The 17,048-nt window shown below is 43.8% G+C and overlaps 2 protein-coding genes across 7 annotated transcripts; one reads left to right on the plus strand and one right to left on the minus strand.

The window, feature by feature from the left end:
- Nucleotides 1-587: 587 nt before the first annotated feature.
- Nucleotides 588-11,964, minus strand: rmnd1 (required for meiotic nuclear division 1 homolog). Of its 5 annotated transcripts, none has more exons than XM_064340532.1 (12): nucleotides 11,793-11,964; nucleotides 10,515-10,977; nucleotides 8,832-8,940; nucleotides 8,508-8,583; nucleotides 8,362-8,401; nucleotides 7,802-7,902; nucleotides 6,935-7,041; nucleotides 5,545-5,609; nucleotides 4,574-4,650; nucleotides 3,596-3,716; nucleotides 3,152-3,268; nucleotides 588-2,224 (listed from the first exon to the last, which is right to left on the minus strand). In XM_064340532.1, the coding sequence occupies exons 2-12, from the start codon at nucleotides 10,968-10,970 to the stop codon at nucleotides 2,192-2,194; spliced, it is 1,302 nt and encodes a 433-aa protein (XP_064196602.1). In that variant the 5' UTR covers nucleotides 10,971-10,977; nucleotides 11,793-11,964; the 3' UTR covers nucleotides 588-2,191. The 5 variants fall into 5 exon arrangements, with proteins under 5 accessions (XP_064196602.1, XP_064196601.1, XP_064196600.1 ...); XM_064340531.1 differs by having other exon boundaries at nucleotides 11,740-11,964; XM_064340530.1 differs by having other exon boundaries at nucleotides 11,603-11,964.
- armt1 (acidic residue methyltransferase 1) lies at nucleotides 10,755-16,664 on the plus strand. Of its 2 annotated transcripts, none has more exons than XM_064340526.1 (6): nucleotides 10,755-10,882; nucleotides 11,997-12,057; nucleotides 12,668-12,773; nucleotides 12,872-13,113; nucleotides 13,480-13,645; nucleotides 14,763-16,664. In XM_064340526.1, exons 2-6 carry the CDS (start codon nucleotides 11,999-12,001, stop codon nucleotides 15,540-15,542), a joined length of 1,353 nt encoding a protein of 450 aa, XP_064196596.1. In that variant the 5' UTR covers nucleotides 10,755-10,882; nucleotides 11,997-11,998; the 3' UTR covers nucleotides 15,543-16,664. The 2 variants fall into 2 exon arrangements, with proteins under 2 accessions (XP_064196596.1, XP_064196598.1); XM_064340528.1 differs by lacking the exon at nucleotides 10,755-10,882 and adding an exon at nucleotides 11,277-11,389.
- Nucleotides 16,665-17,048: the final 384 nt, after the last annotated feature.

A 17,048-nucleotide genomic window follows, 5' to 3' on the forward strand; every position in this document is an offset into this window, starting at 1 on the left:
TGCAGTACTTTTACAGATGTTTATTTTTATTAACCTTCATTTAAACGGGATAGGCTGAGCATGAGCATGTGTGCTCTTTTACAGCAACACCCTGTTAATGCACCCACCCCCAAGTTAGCCTAACCTGCATTAAAAAAAAAAAAATCTTAGCACTTTGCTTAATAATACTGGACATGTGAATTCTGTTATTACATTTGTAGGGTGCTGGTTGTTATACCTTTACATTTAGCTCCTCCCTCTCATGCATGCTGATTGGCTCCAGCACCCCTTGTGACCCTGACCAGGAATAAGTGGGTATAGATAATGGATGGGAGTAACGTAAATGTCTGTATCCTGTTGAGACCTGTAAGAAAAAAATCAATTGAAATATTTTTGACATAATACAAAAACATGTTGGTCAAAAATATGATTTTATTTTTTTATTGAATGTCCCCTTGTAGCGTAGGTTTCAGCATAGTCGAATATATGGTTCTTAAGACGAGACCAGATCTCCTACAGGGGACAAAAATGTGAGGGGGTGAAAGAGTACCTAATCCTATTGGTTTTACAACAGTCAGGGTACCTGATCGCAAGAGAAATGTCAAAAAGCTCACGTGATTTCAAACAACAAATGTAACGCACACATTCAAAGTTCAAGGTCAAGACAAAGTAGACAAGAGCGCAGTGATCTCCAGCAATATTGAATTTATACTCTACTGCATAACTGAACAGCCATCCGTTTGTGCTTTCTAGAGTACATAAGACATGTCTGCAGGAAGTGGCTTTCACATAGAAGTGTAGCATATATTACAAAAAAACAGAAGATTTAACTTCAATGGTCATACACCATACAACTGATCACATTCTACACGTTTAAGTCCTTCAAAAGTTGTGAAAAAGTCACATGAAGTGATAAAATAGCACGCTCTCCCTTGAAATTCATGGAAATGCGTCCAAAAATATATTTCATTCTAACGTCTTGTACAGTGAGCGAAATATGTCCATCGTCCTCGCCAACTCCCCAAGCTGGTCGTCACATATTGTCAAGTACAGCCATGTCAGTGTGCTAATATCGCTAACACATTAGCTGGTCTTCACTTGTTTATGCACTAAAGTCGCTACTAAGCAGTCCAATTTGAAGGGAACCACAGTAAAACTAATCTTTGAATATCTTTTTTTAATAATTGAATATCAATGGAAAACATTAATCAGATTTGCTTGGGACCCTGTTGATCGGAATGCTGATATGCATAAAAATGTAACTCGCATTCAAACACCAGGGAATGAGATTTATAAAAGTGCTTGATTCAACTTTCCAGACCGTTATATTTATTTTTTTGATCGTGTAATGCCAAATCATTTCTGTAAATTAAAAATGATTACTGAATCTCCAGACTATGACTTCAGAAATGCTCAGCTGTGTTTACGGTAACCAGGGAGAAACCGGCTGGAATTCATTTAAAGTTTGAACCCAATTTTTTTTTTTTCCCCCGTCAAGATTTAATTCACTCCTGCGTTCGCATACAAATTCCTTTGACGCTTTCCCCTCCCGACTGTGTAACCAGAAGGCAATCTGAACAAGCCAGCTGTGTTGTTACTACTGAAGACATCTCAGGTGAAACAACTATAAGGTTCTGGCATGTGGACGGCTTTTTAAATTCGCCGCTGGTTCTCTCTCCCTGACTTGACGAGGGAACTGGGCAGCGTTGCGATGATCAGACAGGATATGGCGTCTTGAAGGCAAGCGTTTGTTACTATAATAGGCACGGGATTCTGCCAGAACCCTGTACGTAATCAATACTTCAGTATCACCGCTGAGGGTTCACATCGTTAAGCTGAAGGACACGGAAAGGGGAACTGGTTTGAGATGAGCCAATCAGGTGGCCAATAGATTTCATCAGAAGTGTGACTGTTGTTAAGGGTGGCACATATGGTATTTTTGACAACGCTCTTTTTTAGGTTCCTAAAAAACAACAACAACAATAAATGCATATAAATTGAGCATATTTGAGTCAGACTTGATTCATTTAAGCTCTTGAATATCTCTTCAATGTTCATTGTCATTCAAGGTAATGCCATCAATCCGAAGATGCGATATCTTGGAGTTGGGGTATATTGTGGCAAAGGGCATCTTCGTCTGTTTGTTCCTTGTTCAAATGATCACGGTCTGTGGGTCTTCCTGTGGCACATCTTTGTCCTTCAAGAGATCTTTTTAAAAGATCACTCTGGCAAGTTCAAACATCACCTGAGGAGAGGAACAAATGCACTATTATTTCTGCGCATTTAATATCAGCAGATTTCAATATTTGAACAGTTTTGACATTAAACACACAAAATCAGGTCACAGAGAGAGAGAGAGAGACAGTCTGTCGTGTTGATAACTCAGGTTGAAACAAAGCGCAGACCTCCTTCTTCTAATGTTACATTCTGCAGGTGATCAATACTTTTGATCAATTTAGCCTATCTCTGTTTACACCACTGTCATCCTCCATTCAGAGCTAAGGGAGAGCAGAGCGTGCTAGTGTGATAATTTGCTTCTCCCATATGAAGGTCTGTTAACACACGTCCAGAGAGATTTTAAAAAAAAGAGAATTTCAAAAGGAAAAGTATCTCAGTTTAAAGCCCTTTGCAGTCAGGGTCTTTCTCTTTGTGCAATAATACTTACTTTTCAATAGTTATATCGTGCAAAATGAACCAAAGAAAACCGATATGGCAATATAAAGCCTATTTTATTCAGTTGAGATTTTAAGCCAGAGTTTTTTTTTTTTTTTTTACATCCTGAAAGCAACAAAGTTCTTAAAACTTCACACAACAGGATGATTAGATATCGGTCATAAGGAGACCCATGTTTCTTGCATAAGTAAACGGTTCTGTTCACCTCTGTGATAAACATGACATTTCCGTTTTGTCCAGTCAGTAGTTTAACCATGCTGTGGGCTACTGAATGAGGCTTTCAGGTTCCATGGGCTGGCCTGTAACTAGGCAACACGACTAAAAATAGCAGTTTACCGATAGTGTTAAAACAGGACCAGCTCAAAAAACAAAACAAAAAAAAAAACAAAACGCTGCCACCATGTCAGACTCGATAAACCACAAGTGGTCAGGCTGACGCCACACGATGCGGGGGGCGGGGCAGGGGGCGGAGCCACCGAGGTGGGCGGAGCCTCCTGACCTCGATGGTGATGAGGATGACGATCATCCACTCCAGGCGCAGGCCGTGCTTCTCGCTCAGGTAGTTGCGCATCAGGTCGGTGAGCTCCGTGCAGTGCTGCAGCTTCTCGTTCATCACCTGGGGGACGCAGGCAAAGGTGAAACGCCGTCGCCGTCGCCGCCGAGTGAGGGGGCGGAGTCTTCGTTCGGGCAGTGGCGACGTCACACAGAGCCGTTGAGATTTATTGAACGGTGTTAACCGTGTCTTGAATTCTTGGGCAGGCACATTTTATGTAGCTCAACCCAAGTGGAAATGTGGCCTTACCAACACTCAAATATATGCATTTACATTTATACAGTTATACATGCACGCACACATACAAATGTATAAATGTGTATACACACATATACATATATTAGCGTCTGCTAAACGCTCGTAGTGTAAAGTGGAGAAGCGCGTGCGAACCTTGACCCGCCGGTTGATGCTGAGGAACTGGCAGGTCTTGTCGTAGAGCTGCTCCAGGTTCTCCCGGTCCCAGTAGAAGTCGGGTGTGAGGAGCAGGTCAGAGCTCAGGTTTATGCAGTGCCTGGAAGGGAAACGGTGCAGTCTGGGAGGGGGGGGATAGCTAGGGTTGCCAGATTTATAACCCCTCAAAACCGGACGCTGTCCACAGACTGGGCGGAGTCATCTGAGTAGGGAAGCTAGGGTTGCCAGATTTAGAACTTTTCAAAACTGGACACCACACACGCACACACTGTCAGTAGCGATCGCGGACTAGGGGGGGTGGGGGGTCCGTCGGAACTAATTTCATGGCTGGCGGGAGCTGTTGGAATTGATCGCGGAGTGACGACAGAAGACATTCGTTGCAAATTATCAGCCAAATTTCAATCAATTTTTCAGACAGGACATTTATTTTGTCCAGTCCCCTACTGATAATTTTGGACATTCTGGTCCAAACCCGGGCATCTGGCAACCCGAGTAGAACCCCTTACTCACGTGTCTCCACTGTCAGAACCAGGTTTAAAATTTAAAAAAAAGCACAGAAGGATTTCAGCAACAAGTTCGGCACCGCAAGCTCCCAGTTACACCAGGTTTAGCACCCGCTTACCGGGCTGTAACCACAACAGTAATATCAGTAAAATAAATCTAAATCGGTTAAAGAACGTGCTCTTAGCATGAACAGCCACCAGGGGGAGTTTCTTTACTATTTATCGTCTAAAGATTGGCAGAGGCGTCCCAGCCTGGGTCCTGCAGAGCCGCAGGGCGTTCTGATTTTATTACGTTAGCTCACCTGGCCTCCCGGGTCTAAGCTGGTTGTTTGTTTTTTTTGAGATGTCCTGTAGCTCTCCAGGACCAGGATCAGCGGGTGCTGTCCAAGTGCTCTGAACTTAAAAGCCCAGTTAACCGGATGTCTGAATGCTAATGCCGCACGAATGCGTTTACCTCAGCGCGAAGAGCTCTCCGATTTTCTGCATCACCTCTGCTCGAGAAAGCTTCACCCTTTTTCCAGATTTCAGCATCTAATTTAAAAAAAACAAACAGCCAGAACAACAACAACAACAGTAAAGAATTATATGACAAAAGCAAACTGTGAGTAAGCCTTTTGATCCTAGATGTACCACAACCCATTTTCATTCGTTATCACACAGGCAAGCCAGACAGGGGAAACATGTACAACAGACAGAGAAAACAACAACAAAAACAAATCTCATTCCTAATTGAATTTAGTACAATTTAGAAGGACTAGGGAGTCATTAACTTGCCCATGAGGGAGGAGGGCACCTGTCATAACACGTTAGGGTTAGACCCAAATTTTTTTTTTTTTAAAACACAGCGCACTTCCCGTACTGAAACTGGAGATGGAACGTAAGGCCAGACTGCCCCCTCGCTCCCCCCCCCCCAGTGCCTACGGCGCTGGATTACTGCTCGGATCCCGCACCGGGTTAGAACAGCTTGACACAGCTGGGGACCGCTTATACCTCCACGGGAGGACTCTACAACCTAGCAACAAGCCCACGGTTCCCATGGTGATTTTTTTTTTTTTTCCCCCCTGGCTTAGCCACTTAAAACGGAGGAAGAAGAAGAAAAAAAGAAAAAAGAAAACCTCATCCTTGACAATATGCTCAGATCCAATCGATTTTGGACCTTGCGAGGTCCTAAATCGACAGATTCGTACACGTACATCGGGCACGGTCAGAAACTCGCTGCTATATGGTTATAACAGCACGCTGATGTATAAAAACGCTAATGCTAACGCAAAGTAGCATACAGACATTGAGTATGGAACTGCAGCTGTGGGCAGGCGTACAGCGTCGGCACTGGAGGTGAAAGGTCTGTTAACTTCAGATTTGCAGTAATCAGGCCTTCGGTGCTCAGCTCTGACGAGACATGGAACAGCGGTTTAATGCACTCACCTCAGGGATGGACTGAATGGACTCCACGAAATTGTCCAGCGACACTTCCCATATGGCCAATTTCACTGCGATGAAACACAATTGCACAGGCACCCTTTAGCAAAATGAAAAACCTTAACGGAAGAATAGCCCTTTCAAAGCCTGACTGAAGAGAGGGTTGAGTCTACCAATGGAATTTTACCCAGAAAACACAGGAGAAAGTGCACACAGAATTGGGCTGAAGCTGTAGAATCTTCATGTCTGACTATAGTCAATTCTTCACCCAATATGCTCAACATCTAGGTGTACTCAACCAAGGTGACATGAACATTCAGTGAAATTATGTAACAATAAATATGATAAATCATTGCCTTATTATCAGTAATAAGTACAGCAAAAATTCAACCTGCTTTGAACAGACACCTAAATGAGTAATGTGCCTCTAAAATGAGAAACTGCGGCACACAAACACGTGAAAACTGTGATTTCTGTGAGAGTCACATGTTTACAGGCATTTAAAAAGATATGGTTAACTGCCCCCATATCAAGGGGGGTGGTGGAGGGGAGGCGGGGGGGGGTCTCATTTCCAAATTTCCTGTCCCCCCCAAGGCCTACTGGTTCTGCATTTCTGTGATACCATGGATTACCGTCTCCATGGCAACGGTTGCCCTGAACAACAGAGGCTGACCGAGAATGGCGTCACGTTTATTTTTGGGGAGGGAGGCAGGGGAGGGGGGAGGGGGGGTGCCTGGCGGGGCAGGCCTGATTCCATGCACATCCATTAGATTAAAGCGCTAGAGCCCCCCAGGAGGGCATGGGGGGGGGGGGGGGGTTTTGCACGCACTCGCTCTCCGTTTGAAAGCGCAGGGGAAGCATCGCTCTCTCTCACACAGCGCCGTGAGCGGAGCGGAACGACACAACTTCTGAAGTCACGACTTCAAAAACAAGCCAAACCAAATGAGATTAGAGCACATAAACTTACGCAACTAACACCAGTAATTTACCATTACTTTTCCACGGGGTTTAAGTGATTTCATTTTCACTTTGTTTATGTTGACTTTTAAAAAATTTCCCAACTTCTTCAAGACTTCTGGTCTTGAAGCTTAGAAATACAATATGAATATATATTATTATATATGAATGTATAATAAGTAAGAAATGATATTTGATAAATATTATTATGCAGTTAGGGAGGGCGATATCAGTAAAAACAGCATGGTAGCAATACCACACTCACTGCAGAGCTGGAGTAGAAGATCAGAGTTTGGTTCGCACATCTGGAACATTACCACTTAACCTCCTTGACAATTCTCCATTGGAGGAACCAGACTCAAGAGGGGAGAGCCCACCTGCCTGTGGCCAGCTCAGGGCGTGCGTTTGCTGGGGATGCCGGAGCGGAATCACCCCTCACCTGACAGGGAGAGAGCGTTGGAGAAGGCGAACTTCTCCAGCACGGCCTGGTCCTGATCCAGCTCACAGTTGAGCAGGAAGTTCCCACGGTGCAGCTTCGAGTTTCCCCTGGGAGAGAGAGAGAGCGCGCACGGTCACTTTTAAAAACAGGAGCAGGAAGAGGAGGAGTTAGACCGAGCAACACAATATCTCAGTGACGTCACCACAGGCAATGAGAGTAGAGTAGCACACGTCGACATTTGTGCCAAGAGTTTTTTGTAGAGCAAATGTCAGCCTTTTACACTTTTAAATATACACGGTCAATGTCACGTGAAACAAAAATGCAAAGGAAAAGAAATAACAGCAGAGGGCGCTGTTGCTTAATCCACTGCTATGCTGGATTCACCCAAAGACACAGTGCATGGAGCTATCCTAGGAAACCTTTGCTTACCCATGCTTTCAAAGTTATAACAAACAATCACAGTAATACAGAAAATGTAAAACTATAAGCATTACATGAACTTTACATTCTGTCAAAAAAAGGGGGAGGGTCATATTTATCGTCCAATGAGTGAAACTCCTGCGTAATAGACAACACATTTCTAAAATCCCTTCAGGACCAATCACAAGCAGAGGGTTATAAATATTAACACATCAACTAAGAAATTACTGTTGGTCCTGAGATAGATCTACTGTACTTATGTTAAACCAACAATGCAAACTCAAGGATGGCTATAGCCAGCCAAAGTTTGGCACTTGATCCACGACCAATGAGCAGGCCAGTTTACTGAGTGCAAGCCACCAAGCTTGCTACAGCCATCCATAGCTTGTGCTGCCACCTACAGGCCATTAAAAAAGCGCATCACAGGAGAAGAGAGAGCAGACGTACTCCCCCAGTGTGTAGTTGATCTCCTCATTCTCCCAGTGAACCAGGGCTACTTCATACGGGTTCACCTCGTGATGCTCCAAGATCCTCATCACGTTTTTCATCTGCAGTGGCAGACAGATGGACAAACAGACGGCACTGTGGCAGGTTTCACATCAAAATGGACTCCACAAAACAATTGGTTTTCTGGAATGTTGTTCAAGATTCTAAAACAGTGTTCTAGAACTCCACTGCTTTCATTTACCGGTAATGATTGTTACATCAGCATTAGAAAGTGATTAGCAGCTGTTATTTATTTAAACTTCAAGTGAGATATCTGTCCCAAAACATGCTATTTAATGTATCCGCTAAGAATACTACACTTATTTTAGTAAATACTATACAGTAGTATAACCTTATGTTAGCTTACACTATAAAGTAGTATCATCTAATGTTAGTGTTCAATGTACTATAGTACGATCTACATATGCCAGCATGCTTGTAACTCACAGTATATTATCCTACAAAGGCAGTTTGGTTAGTCCAGCAGGTACGCACGGCATGATTATTAACATCATACACACCGTTTTCTCCTCTACATTCCAGAAGACAACAGACCCCTCCCTGTGGACATAAAGGGATGAATGTCATTTAAATGCTGAAATTAAAAAAGGAAAGAATGGGGCAAATTTAGGAGGGGGCTAATATTTCATCTGTGTAGACCTCTTACCTGAAGAAAAACATCAGTGCACAGTCATTAGCCTTAGAACCCATTTCTGTCCCCATAACAAGGACATTGGAAGCATCTGGAAAACCAAAATAACTATACTGTCACAGCTACCCTGCTTTACAAAATGAGTATGGTTTTACCTCTAGTATAAAAATAAGTGAAAACAATGTATGAAATTTAAGCTAACAATACATAAACACAATCAAACCTTAATTACTAGGACATTTGGGAGGGAATGAACAAGGTTCTGATACTGTTAAGTCTCTTAACAGTAAGCCTGACATCAAACATAAACATTTAAAATTTTAAGATTTAAAATTTTACCTCTAGGCAAATCTGTCATTTCTAAAAACCCATGGGCTGACAGCTCGTGGCTGAGAGTCGGCAAGACGTACTGGTCCGCAGTGGCAAAAGCAATGCATTGCATCATGTCCTGCAGAAGGGATTAAAAAAAACAAAGCAAAGGTCATAAGGCCCCTGGCGTACACGCTGATGTGGCATCACGTCATCTTGACCTTTTTCTGAAGAGTGATTCCCAGTTTTGCTTTCTGAGATACTCGGAATCCAATTTAGTTTGACTCGGTAGTCATTTTCAAAATAATTGCGAAATTTACGAAGCTGAATGCGTTTCGTGATATGGTGCTGACATTAGCATACGGTTCTGTCAACCAAGGCAAGCCGCCACTGAGGGATGTTCCAAACAGCTATTCCACATCACATAGATCAACCCAGATCTATGGACGGTGGTGTGGCGCAGTGGGTAAGGAACTGCGCTCGTAACCGAAAGGTCGCAGGTTCAATTCCCGGGTAAGGACACTACCGTTGTACCCTTAAGCAAGGTACTTAACCTGCATTGCTTCAGTATATATCCAGCTGTATAAATGGATACAATGTAAAGTGCTGTGTAAAAAGTTGTGTAAGTCGCTCTGGATAAGAGCGTCTGCTAAATGCCTGTAATGTAATGTAATGTGATCATAGGAAGAAGCTCATTTGGAAAGCACATGACAACAGGGCATTGTAATGCATTAGAATTTTTTTTTTTTTTTTTTAAATCACAAGACATTCACATCAGAAATTCTAAACTAAACAAAAACCACTACGAGAATGCTTGTGTCATCTCCTGTAATGCGGTCTGTGTCTTGCTGCAAAGTCCCAGGAAGGAATTAATCAGCACACAGCACATATCAGCTCAATTACTCAACCAGATGTTGGGAGGTTCCGATTCCTCGTTTTAGAAACCAGACGTACAGTATGCCAAAAGCCGTAAACTAATAAGGGAGGATCAAAATTATAGCTGATCAGATGCTCCTCCAGCTGCAGAACTGTCTGTATGATATTATATTTTGAACATAATCTCCCCCGACTTCTGTGATTTATACAAGTGACGTTACAGCAGGAACATCCCCTCACTGGAGCACTTTCAATACTCCCCTACAGTACAAATCATGCCATGACCAAAAGGCCAAATTTTCCTTTTGTAAATGTGACCTGAATTTAGAGAGGGAATAAATGGCATCGGGTAAAGTACAAAGAATAATATCCGTGCAGGGGCAGTTCTCCCAGCAGGTGCATATGGACTGCCACTGCCAGCTACAGTTGGTAGCAGCAAAGGCAAAGTGTGCAGTGATGCAGTTCACGTTTCGGAATAGAATCTTGACTGCGGGTTCAGTTCTGGGATATGAAGTGCATCACTGGCACTCAAAAGCTTACAGCTGGGTGCCTCACCGGCAATCCCCTCTTGCAGGGATTTAATGACGCCCTTCCAATTCTTAATTGTCCATGTTAGTAACCTGACACAGCGAGGTCATTCGGTGGCTATCCTGGACATTACCAGACGTCAGTCCATGATGAGGGCGCTCATCATAGTGAGATGTCATAGGCTAGCCCAGGTAGCTTAATTTCCATTCTTTTTTTATCCACCAGGGCTTTCCCAGGTATATCCGCCAGAAATACTGCGTGCAAACCACGTCTAAAATGCTTGTCCCTCAGCTGAAAGAGGCATAGTACCGTGTCCATATTAGGCGAGGGCTGGTTGGATCGAGACGGCTGCTTGGTCCTGGGTCCTTTGGGCGCCCGTTTCCCTGGCAACGGCGACTTTTTTGCGACTGGCATGGCGGCAGCGGCCGAGTAGAACCGATTTGGCACTTTCGTGGCCACACAGACTGTCCTGTGTACCGCTGAACCAAGAACATATTGCTGCCCCCAAAACAATCGTCTGTCCCATCTTAAACGACAGTTCTTAAAAGGATCAGAGTACTGTCTCCGACAAGGTGCGCGTAGACAGACGTCACTGCGCGCATCGGTGAAGCAAGCACGGCCTCTCTCCGTCAGAGACGGGTTCTGCAGGCTTGCTAGCTTGGGTCTGAGGCAACAAGGTAACTGATTAAATCCAGTCGGTCTGCCAAAACTCTTATCCAGATTCTTCAGCAACCACAGCGAGTTCCTGGTGATCTTGATAGCCATAGTTCACCTGTAGGAAAAAGGTGACAAGTTCAGTCAGCTGTAAAAACGTTAGTCTACTTTTTGTGTCACTTTTTGTTAGGCGTGAACAATTATACCACGAATGACAACACTGAAAATGACTGCACTTGAAAATCTATCTTAGCTGCTTCACTTGGCATGTAAATACTAACTAGTCAACAAGTACACAAACATGCTAGTTTAATATATTATGTAGTAACGTCGTCAGTTAAAACTCTGCTATAGCTCACAGTTGACCAATCAGTAGCCAAAGGTCCACGTAAAACTGGAATGCAATAATGCAGCAAAGTTAATTTATGTAGTCTAGATAGCATTAGCAATCTAGCTACTGCATGGGGCAGGAATAACAAGTTAGCTATAGAGCTACGGTTGCTGGCGCAGCCTTCTAGCTAACCAAAAATGTAATGTAACTTCACGTTAAACTAACTTTAGCTTTGTCAGTGCTATTACTTGCCTATAGGCTAGCAAGCTAAACATGCGGACTGACCTTGAACATACGCGCTATCTAGACAGCTAGCTGGCCTCGGTGTTTATCTAGCTACATTTTTTGCTAAATTAGCGAGATTGCTAAAAGGCTAACGCATTTTCATTCATTTACCATTCATATACGTTACCTAGCAGTGACAGGTGCATATTCTGTAGCAAGCTAGCTGTGCTAACATTAACAGTGGGGGACTGTCCTAATTTGACTGAAGGTATTTTAAGGTAAAATAATGAAAGTTTGAGTCATAATGCAAAGCTAGCTAGTAACCTGTTTAATCCCCAGTCACAGAATGCGAAAATAATATATTTGTCATCGCTGACACGGCTTCTTATGAGAAATTCCCGATTTAACGTGGAAACTTTAGTTGTCAAGCTTGCTTTGATTCTGCCCGGGGTTCATCTGTGCATCCACGGCTCCAGCCTGTGTTGATCAGCACACATGTAGCTAACTAGCTAACATGAGCCCATGCAATGATGCATAAAGTTTTGTTTGAATAGCTGCACTTATCCACTTCCTGGTTGTAGACATGGCGAACCAAGTGACGCTTCGCGGAGTTCCAGAGTCTCTCTCTGCAAAATTTGTGGGGTATGTATGTTTAAATGACTCACTGGCTAACAAATGAACACCGATATTGTGTTAACACTGCATTACTGTGAGCGATAAAATAACGTTAATGCACAAGTTATTGCAATTACACAATAGGAATTGGCTAGTAGTAAAATAGTCAATCTGGCTCGCATATCGTTAGGTGTAGCTCGCCCTGTGATTGTTCACCGCCTGTCACTGTCAGTTGGGTAGCTAGTGCTAGCTAGCTGTTGTGGGTGGTTATTGTGATTATTGACAGCCCATCAGTGTCAGAATTGGTAGCTAGTTGCTACCATTATGACCTAGCTCACTTGCTAGCTATCAGCCACGCAGCCTGAAGCTGTCAGTCGATTAAACTTGGAAACATGCCTCACCAGGTTCTGCTCTGGACAGGCTGACAGTCGTGGCTTTTTCGTTCCACCGCAGCTTAGCATGCTAATGCTAACAACCCACACATTTACAAAAAGTAAAAAAATAAAATAAGCCAACTAGCTAGCGTTGTATTGTTTAAACGGCTTATTTCGAATTAGCTGGGGTTAGTACTAGGTCTTTCCTTAACTCTTTCCTTCTTTAGTGTACCTTGTGCGATTGAATTATCTGTTTATTTCAGAACGTTTGCGTACTTGACAGTAAGGGACAGACTGCCAACCATTCTTACTAAAGTCATTGACACCATCCACCGAAACAAAAACAAATTCTTTGAAGAACACGGGGAGGTAAGGAGACAACCTCGCGGAATACAGTGACGTCAGGTTTATTGTCAACCGCCTCCTCTTGCGAAATTAACGTCGTTTTGCTTCCTCCCGGCCTGCAGGAAGGCGTCCAGGCCGAAAAGAGGGCAATCTCTTTCCTCTCCAAACTTCGTAACGAGCTGCAGACAGACAAACCGGTGCTGGCCCTGACTGACGATGGCGTGGACACGGACATGTGGAACCAGTACCTGCAACGGCAGCAGAGCCTAATGGATGAGAACGAGTCGCCGAGCTGGTTCAAGTCACCGTGGCTGTACATGGAGTGCTACATGTACAGAAGGATTCAAGAATCTATACGTCTAAAGTAAGCTGCTGATAATAAGTGTGTGAGAAATGGAGAAAGTCCTTTGGCTGTGGCACAGGAGTAACTGGGCTTGTCGGAGAGGGTTTACAGGTTCAAGTTTGGCATGAGGCACAGTTGTATTATTAAGTGACATTGCTACTATTTCAGTATATTCAATATGTATAGCTGTTGTGTTGAAATAATGTGTAAGTTGGCCATTTAAGTTTTCTGAGAAAGAATTTAATGTAAGTTACAGTGAGCAAATAAATCACATGTAATGAAAATCTGCAGAAACAGCAGAATTTGTGTGCTCGTGCCAAATTATGGTTTATTATTATCAATATTTAATTGTATTGTTTGTAATTAAATTATTTTTTTGTGTTTCAGTCCCCCGATCTGTGATTTTGATGTGTTCAGAGCAGCCAAAACGCAAAGCTACTTTGAGTCTCAACAGGCCATAATAGCGATTTGTACGTATCTCCAAGGACTGAATAAAAACATGAACGACTTCTCTGAGGAGCAGCTTATGGGCCAGTTTCTGAAACTGCTGCAGGTGAGCGACCTCCAGGGTTTAGTCACGTTCATACAAAGGTCGTCCGCCTGAAAAACTGCGATATATAATTGACTATAGCTGTAGATATAAGATGATTTTATAGCAGGGCTGCCCAACCCTGTTCCTGAAGATTTACTGTGCTGTTGTTTTTCACTCCAACCATCACAAAGTACACCTCATTCAACAGCGAGACTGCTTATTAGTAGAACCAGGTGTGCCACATTAGGAAATTGGGGTTGAAATGAACCCTACCTACAGGGCGGTAGATCTCCAGGAAGAGGGTTGGGCAGCCCTCTTTCAAAGGTTACTTCTGGTTGAAGTTTCACATTAAGCAAAGGCCCTATATTGAGGGGGTTAAGTCAGTAGAATAATTTATCACAACTAGAGGCTTAGACCTATAGTTTCAACTTTCAAACGTCAGTAATATGAACCTGAACTAAACTGACAGAAACTGGCAGTCTGCTGTCACTGTACGGAATTGGCATTCTCCTTCAAGGGGTCGAGTGGGATAAAGTCAGACACGGATCCTTTGGTCACCAATGCTTCTTAAGAATCCCCTGGCAACTGACCAACCACATTAAAGGTTACCAGTTGTTGTCGACAAATCACAAGCGAGTGTACTGGAGGAGTGCGCAGCAGCGCATAGCACACGTGACAGTTACAAATGGGCAAGGGCGTAACTTTAGTTAGAATTTTGGGGGGGTTGAAATGCAGAGACCCTGAGAACTGCAACCCTTCTTTCCTCCCCCAGGAAGAAAGAACAGAATTCTAAGGGGAAAATACTTCATATTACTGATCAGTATCTCAATCCCAGTATGAAATCCCCATATTGATTATATGAAATTATTTTCCTCATCATCACCCTATATTATTGGGGGGGGGGATTTGGCCTGTTTTCTCATATTGGGGAGGATGTAACCCCATCAAGTACGCCCTTGCAAATGAGAGAAGAGGCGATTTGATAAAAGTATTCTGCAGCGAATAAAATCTATTACTCCCTTGGGGATCCTGCTGTTGTCATGGCAATCAAAATACTGTAGACCTGAGTGCACTGTAGACAGGAGCACTGTTTGAATTGGTAGTGATGCGCTTGTGTTTCATCGATCCGTCTCTTAAGGTCTCCTTGTGGGGAAACAAGTGCGATCTCTCCATCTCGGCGGGTCAGGAGAACTCTCAGAAGTCCAGTCCTGTGGAGGCCCTGGAGGATCTGAAGTCCTTCATCCTGGTGGACGACTCACACCTGGTCTGGTCCGCCTTGACGGGCGGCAAGACCCCAGGAGGGTCGGGGAAGCCGCAGGGAAGAGTGGACATCGTCCTGGACAACGCGGGCTTCGAGCTCGTCACCGACCTCGTCTTCGCCGACTTCCTGGTCTCCTCCGGCCTGGCCGGACAGGTCCACTTCCACGGGAAGTCCATGCCGTGGTTCGTCTCCGACACCACGCGGGAGGATTTCAGCTGGACCATAAGGCAGACCATGGCGGCCAATCACAAGTGGATGTCGAAGAGCGGCGCCCAGTGGCAGCGCTACGTGAAGGACGGCACCTGGTGTTACCACGACCACCCTTTCTGGACCCTACCCCACGAGTTCTGCGACATGGCCGCCGACGCCCCCGACCTCTACGCCGCTCTTCAGGAGGCGGACCTCGTTCTCTTCAAGGGCGACCTCAACTACAGGAAGCTGACGAGCGACAGGGACTGGGCGCACACCGAAACCTTCGAGAGGGCCCTGAGGGGGTTCCAGCCCGCCCCCCTGTGCAGTTTGAGGACCCTTAAGGCCAACGTCCAGGTGGGCCTCCGACCCGACCAAGGGGAGAGCCTGACCGCTCGAGAGCCCAACTGGATGACCAGTGGAGTGTACGCAGTGATACAGTTCTCCAGCCATCACAGAGAACAATAGGTCTTTCATTTCACGCCCAAGTTTACCGACGAGCTCGAGGCAAAAAGCAAAACCGCAGCGTTAAAAACGACAGACCAATGTTACTGTGGAAAAATCGGAAAGTTGTCTTGCATGACATCCTACCTATCGTTTAAGTGCTGCTCAAGGCATAGCCCTTTTCACCCGTTTTTTTTTTTAGTTAGGGAATTAACTGGTAGAACACTTCGGTCACTGTTTTCAGCTAAACTTGTATACAAGCATTCAATGCTTAGTTTACATATCGCACCTTACTTCCAAAATTTCCATGTCTTATTTTTCCTATTTTTACCGGCTTCCATGGGCAGGCAGCGTGCTGCTTACAGATGGTGTGTTTTTGCATACTTCCAAGATTTCCATCTCATCCGGACATAGACCATTTTTACTGTATTACTGTAATAAGTATATTTTGAATTAAGATATGCACATGGGATTTGTACTGCCTCTAATACGTTATGGGCATTTATATTGAGGCAAAGAACGTTACGTAGAACATTTTGCGAACAGTCCGGACATCTCCAAATAAATTCAGCTTCATACGGTCTTTTACATTTTGCCACACAATCTAGGCTGACTTATTCTCTGATGATACCTACTGTACCATATTAGAGATGTAAAGAGAGTTTCAGTAAGTGCTGCTAACACAGTGAATGACCCTAAAATGAAACATTTCTTTAGAATGTTACACATTTTATGTGCTCTCCTACGTTCTTGTGAACAGTCTTAATGTTCAAGATTTTTTTCGCCCTGGAAGTTGTTCTGGCTGCACTGTTTCTTGAAGCATCAGGGCAGCGTCTTGCGTACAGTAGGCTTAACAAGGCACGATCTGTTATTGGTCAGTTTGCTTGTTATTGCAGTCTGTGCTGCTTCCTCTTCCAACTCATTTTAAGTGCAGCAAACTGATGTTTTTTTAATGCATGTGCTCGGTCATGCATCGAAGTTTACACATTATTCAAACGTGTTTTTTTTTTTTTAACGGTTCGCAATAGCTGAAGTAAGGATTTCAGTCAGGGTGTTGAAGGAAGCTGTCGTTCGCTGACATTGGGACACTTGCATCTGCATTGGATGAATATTGTGTATGTATTCAAAAATAAATTTAATTGCCTACTTGGAAGTGTGTTTTGTAATCCAGATAAACCGCGGTCTCTGTGTTGTATGTTTTTTTTTTTTAAGTCAATAATTGAACAATTTCCTGGTGCTGTAACAGCCTTATTCTTACTGAAAGTAGTTTTTTTAAATCATTCTCATACAGGGGAAATAACAGACAACTACTGAACTGAGACTGTAGAAATGAATTGGATGAATGGCACATCATAAAACTAGAGTCCAATCAGGAAATGTGTTTTTTGGTTAAACTTGTAGGCTTCCCACTATGCTATTTTCTGCATATTGGCCGGACGTGGTAAAAACAACTTTCTTGGTTGAATAAAATAATTACTGTCATTATGTGTTTGTTCAGAAAGGCACGCCTGTTTGATTTGCGAAATTCTT

Source organism: Anguilla rostrata, chromosome 6, assembly GCF_018555375.3.
Source record: "Anguilla rostrata isolate EN2019 chromosome 6, ASM1855537v3, whole genome shotgun sequence".
Lineage (NCBI taxonomy): Eukaryota > Metazoa > Chordata > Actinopteri > Anguilliformes > Anguillidae > Anguilla > Anguilla rostrata.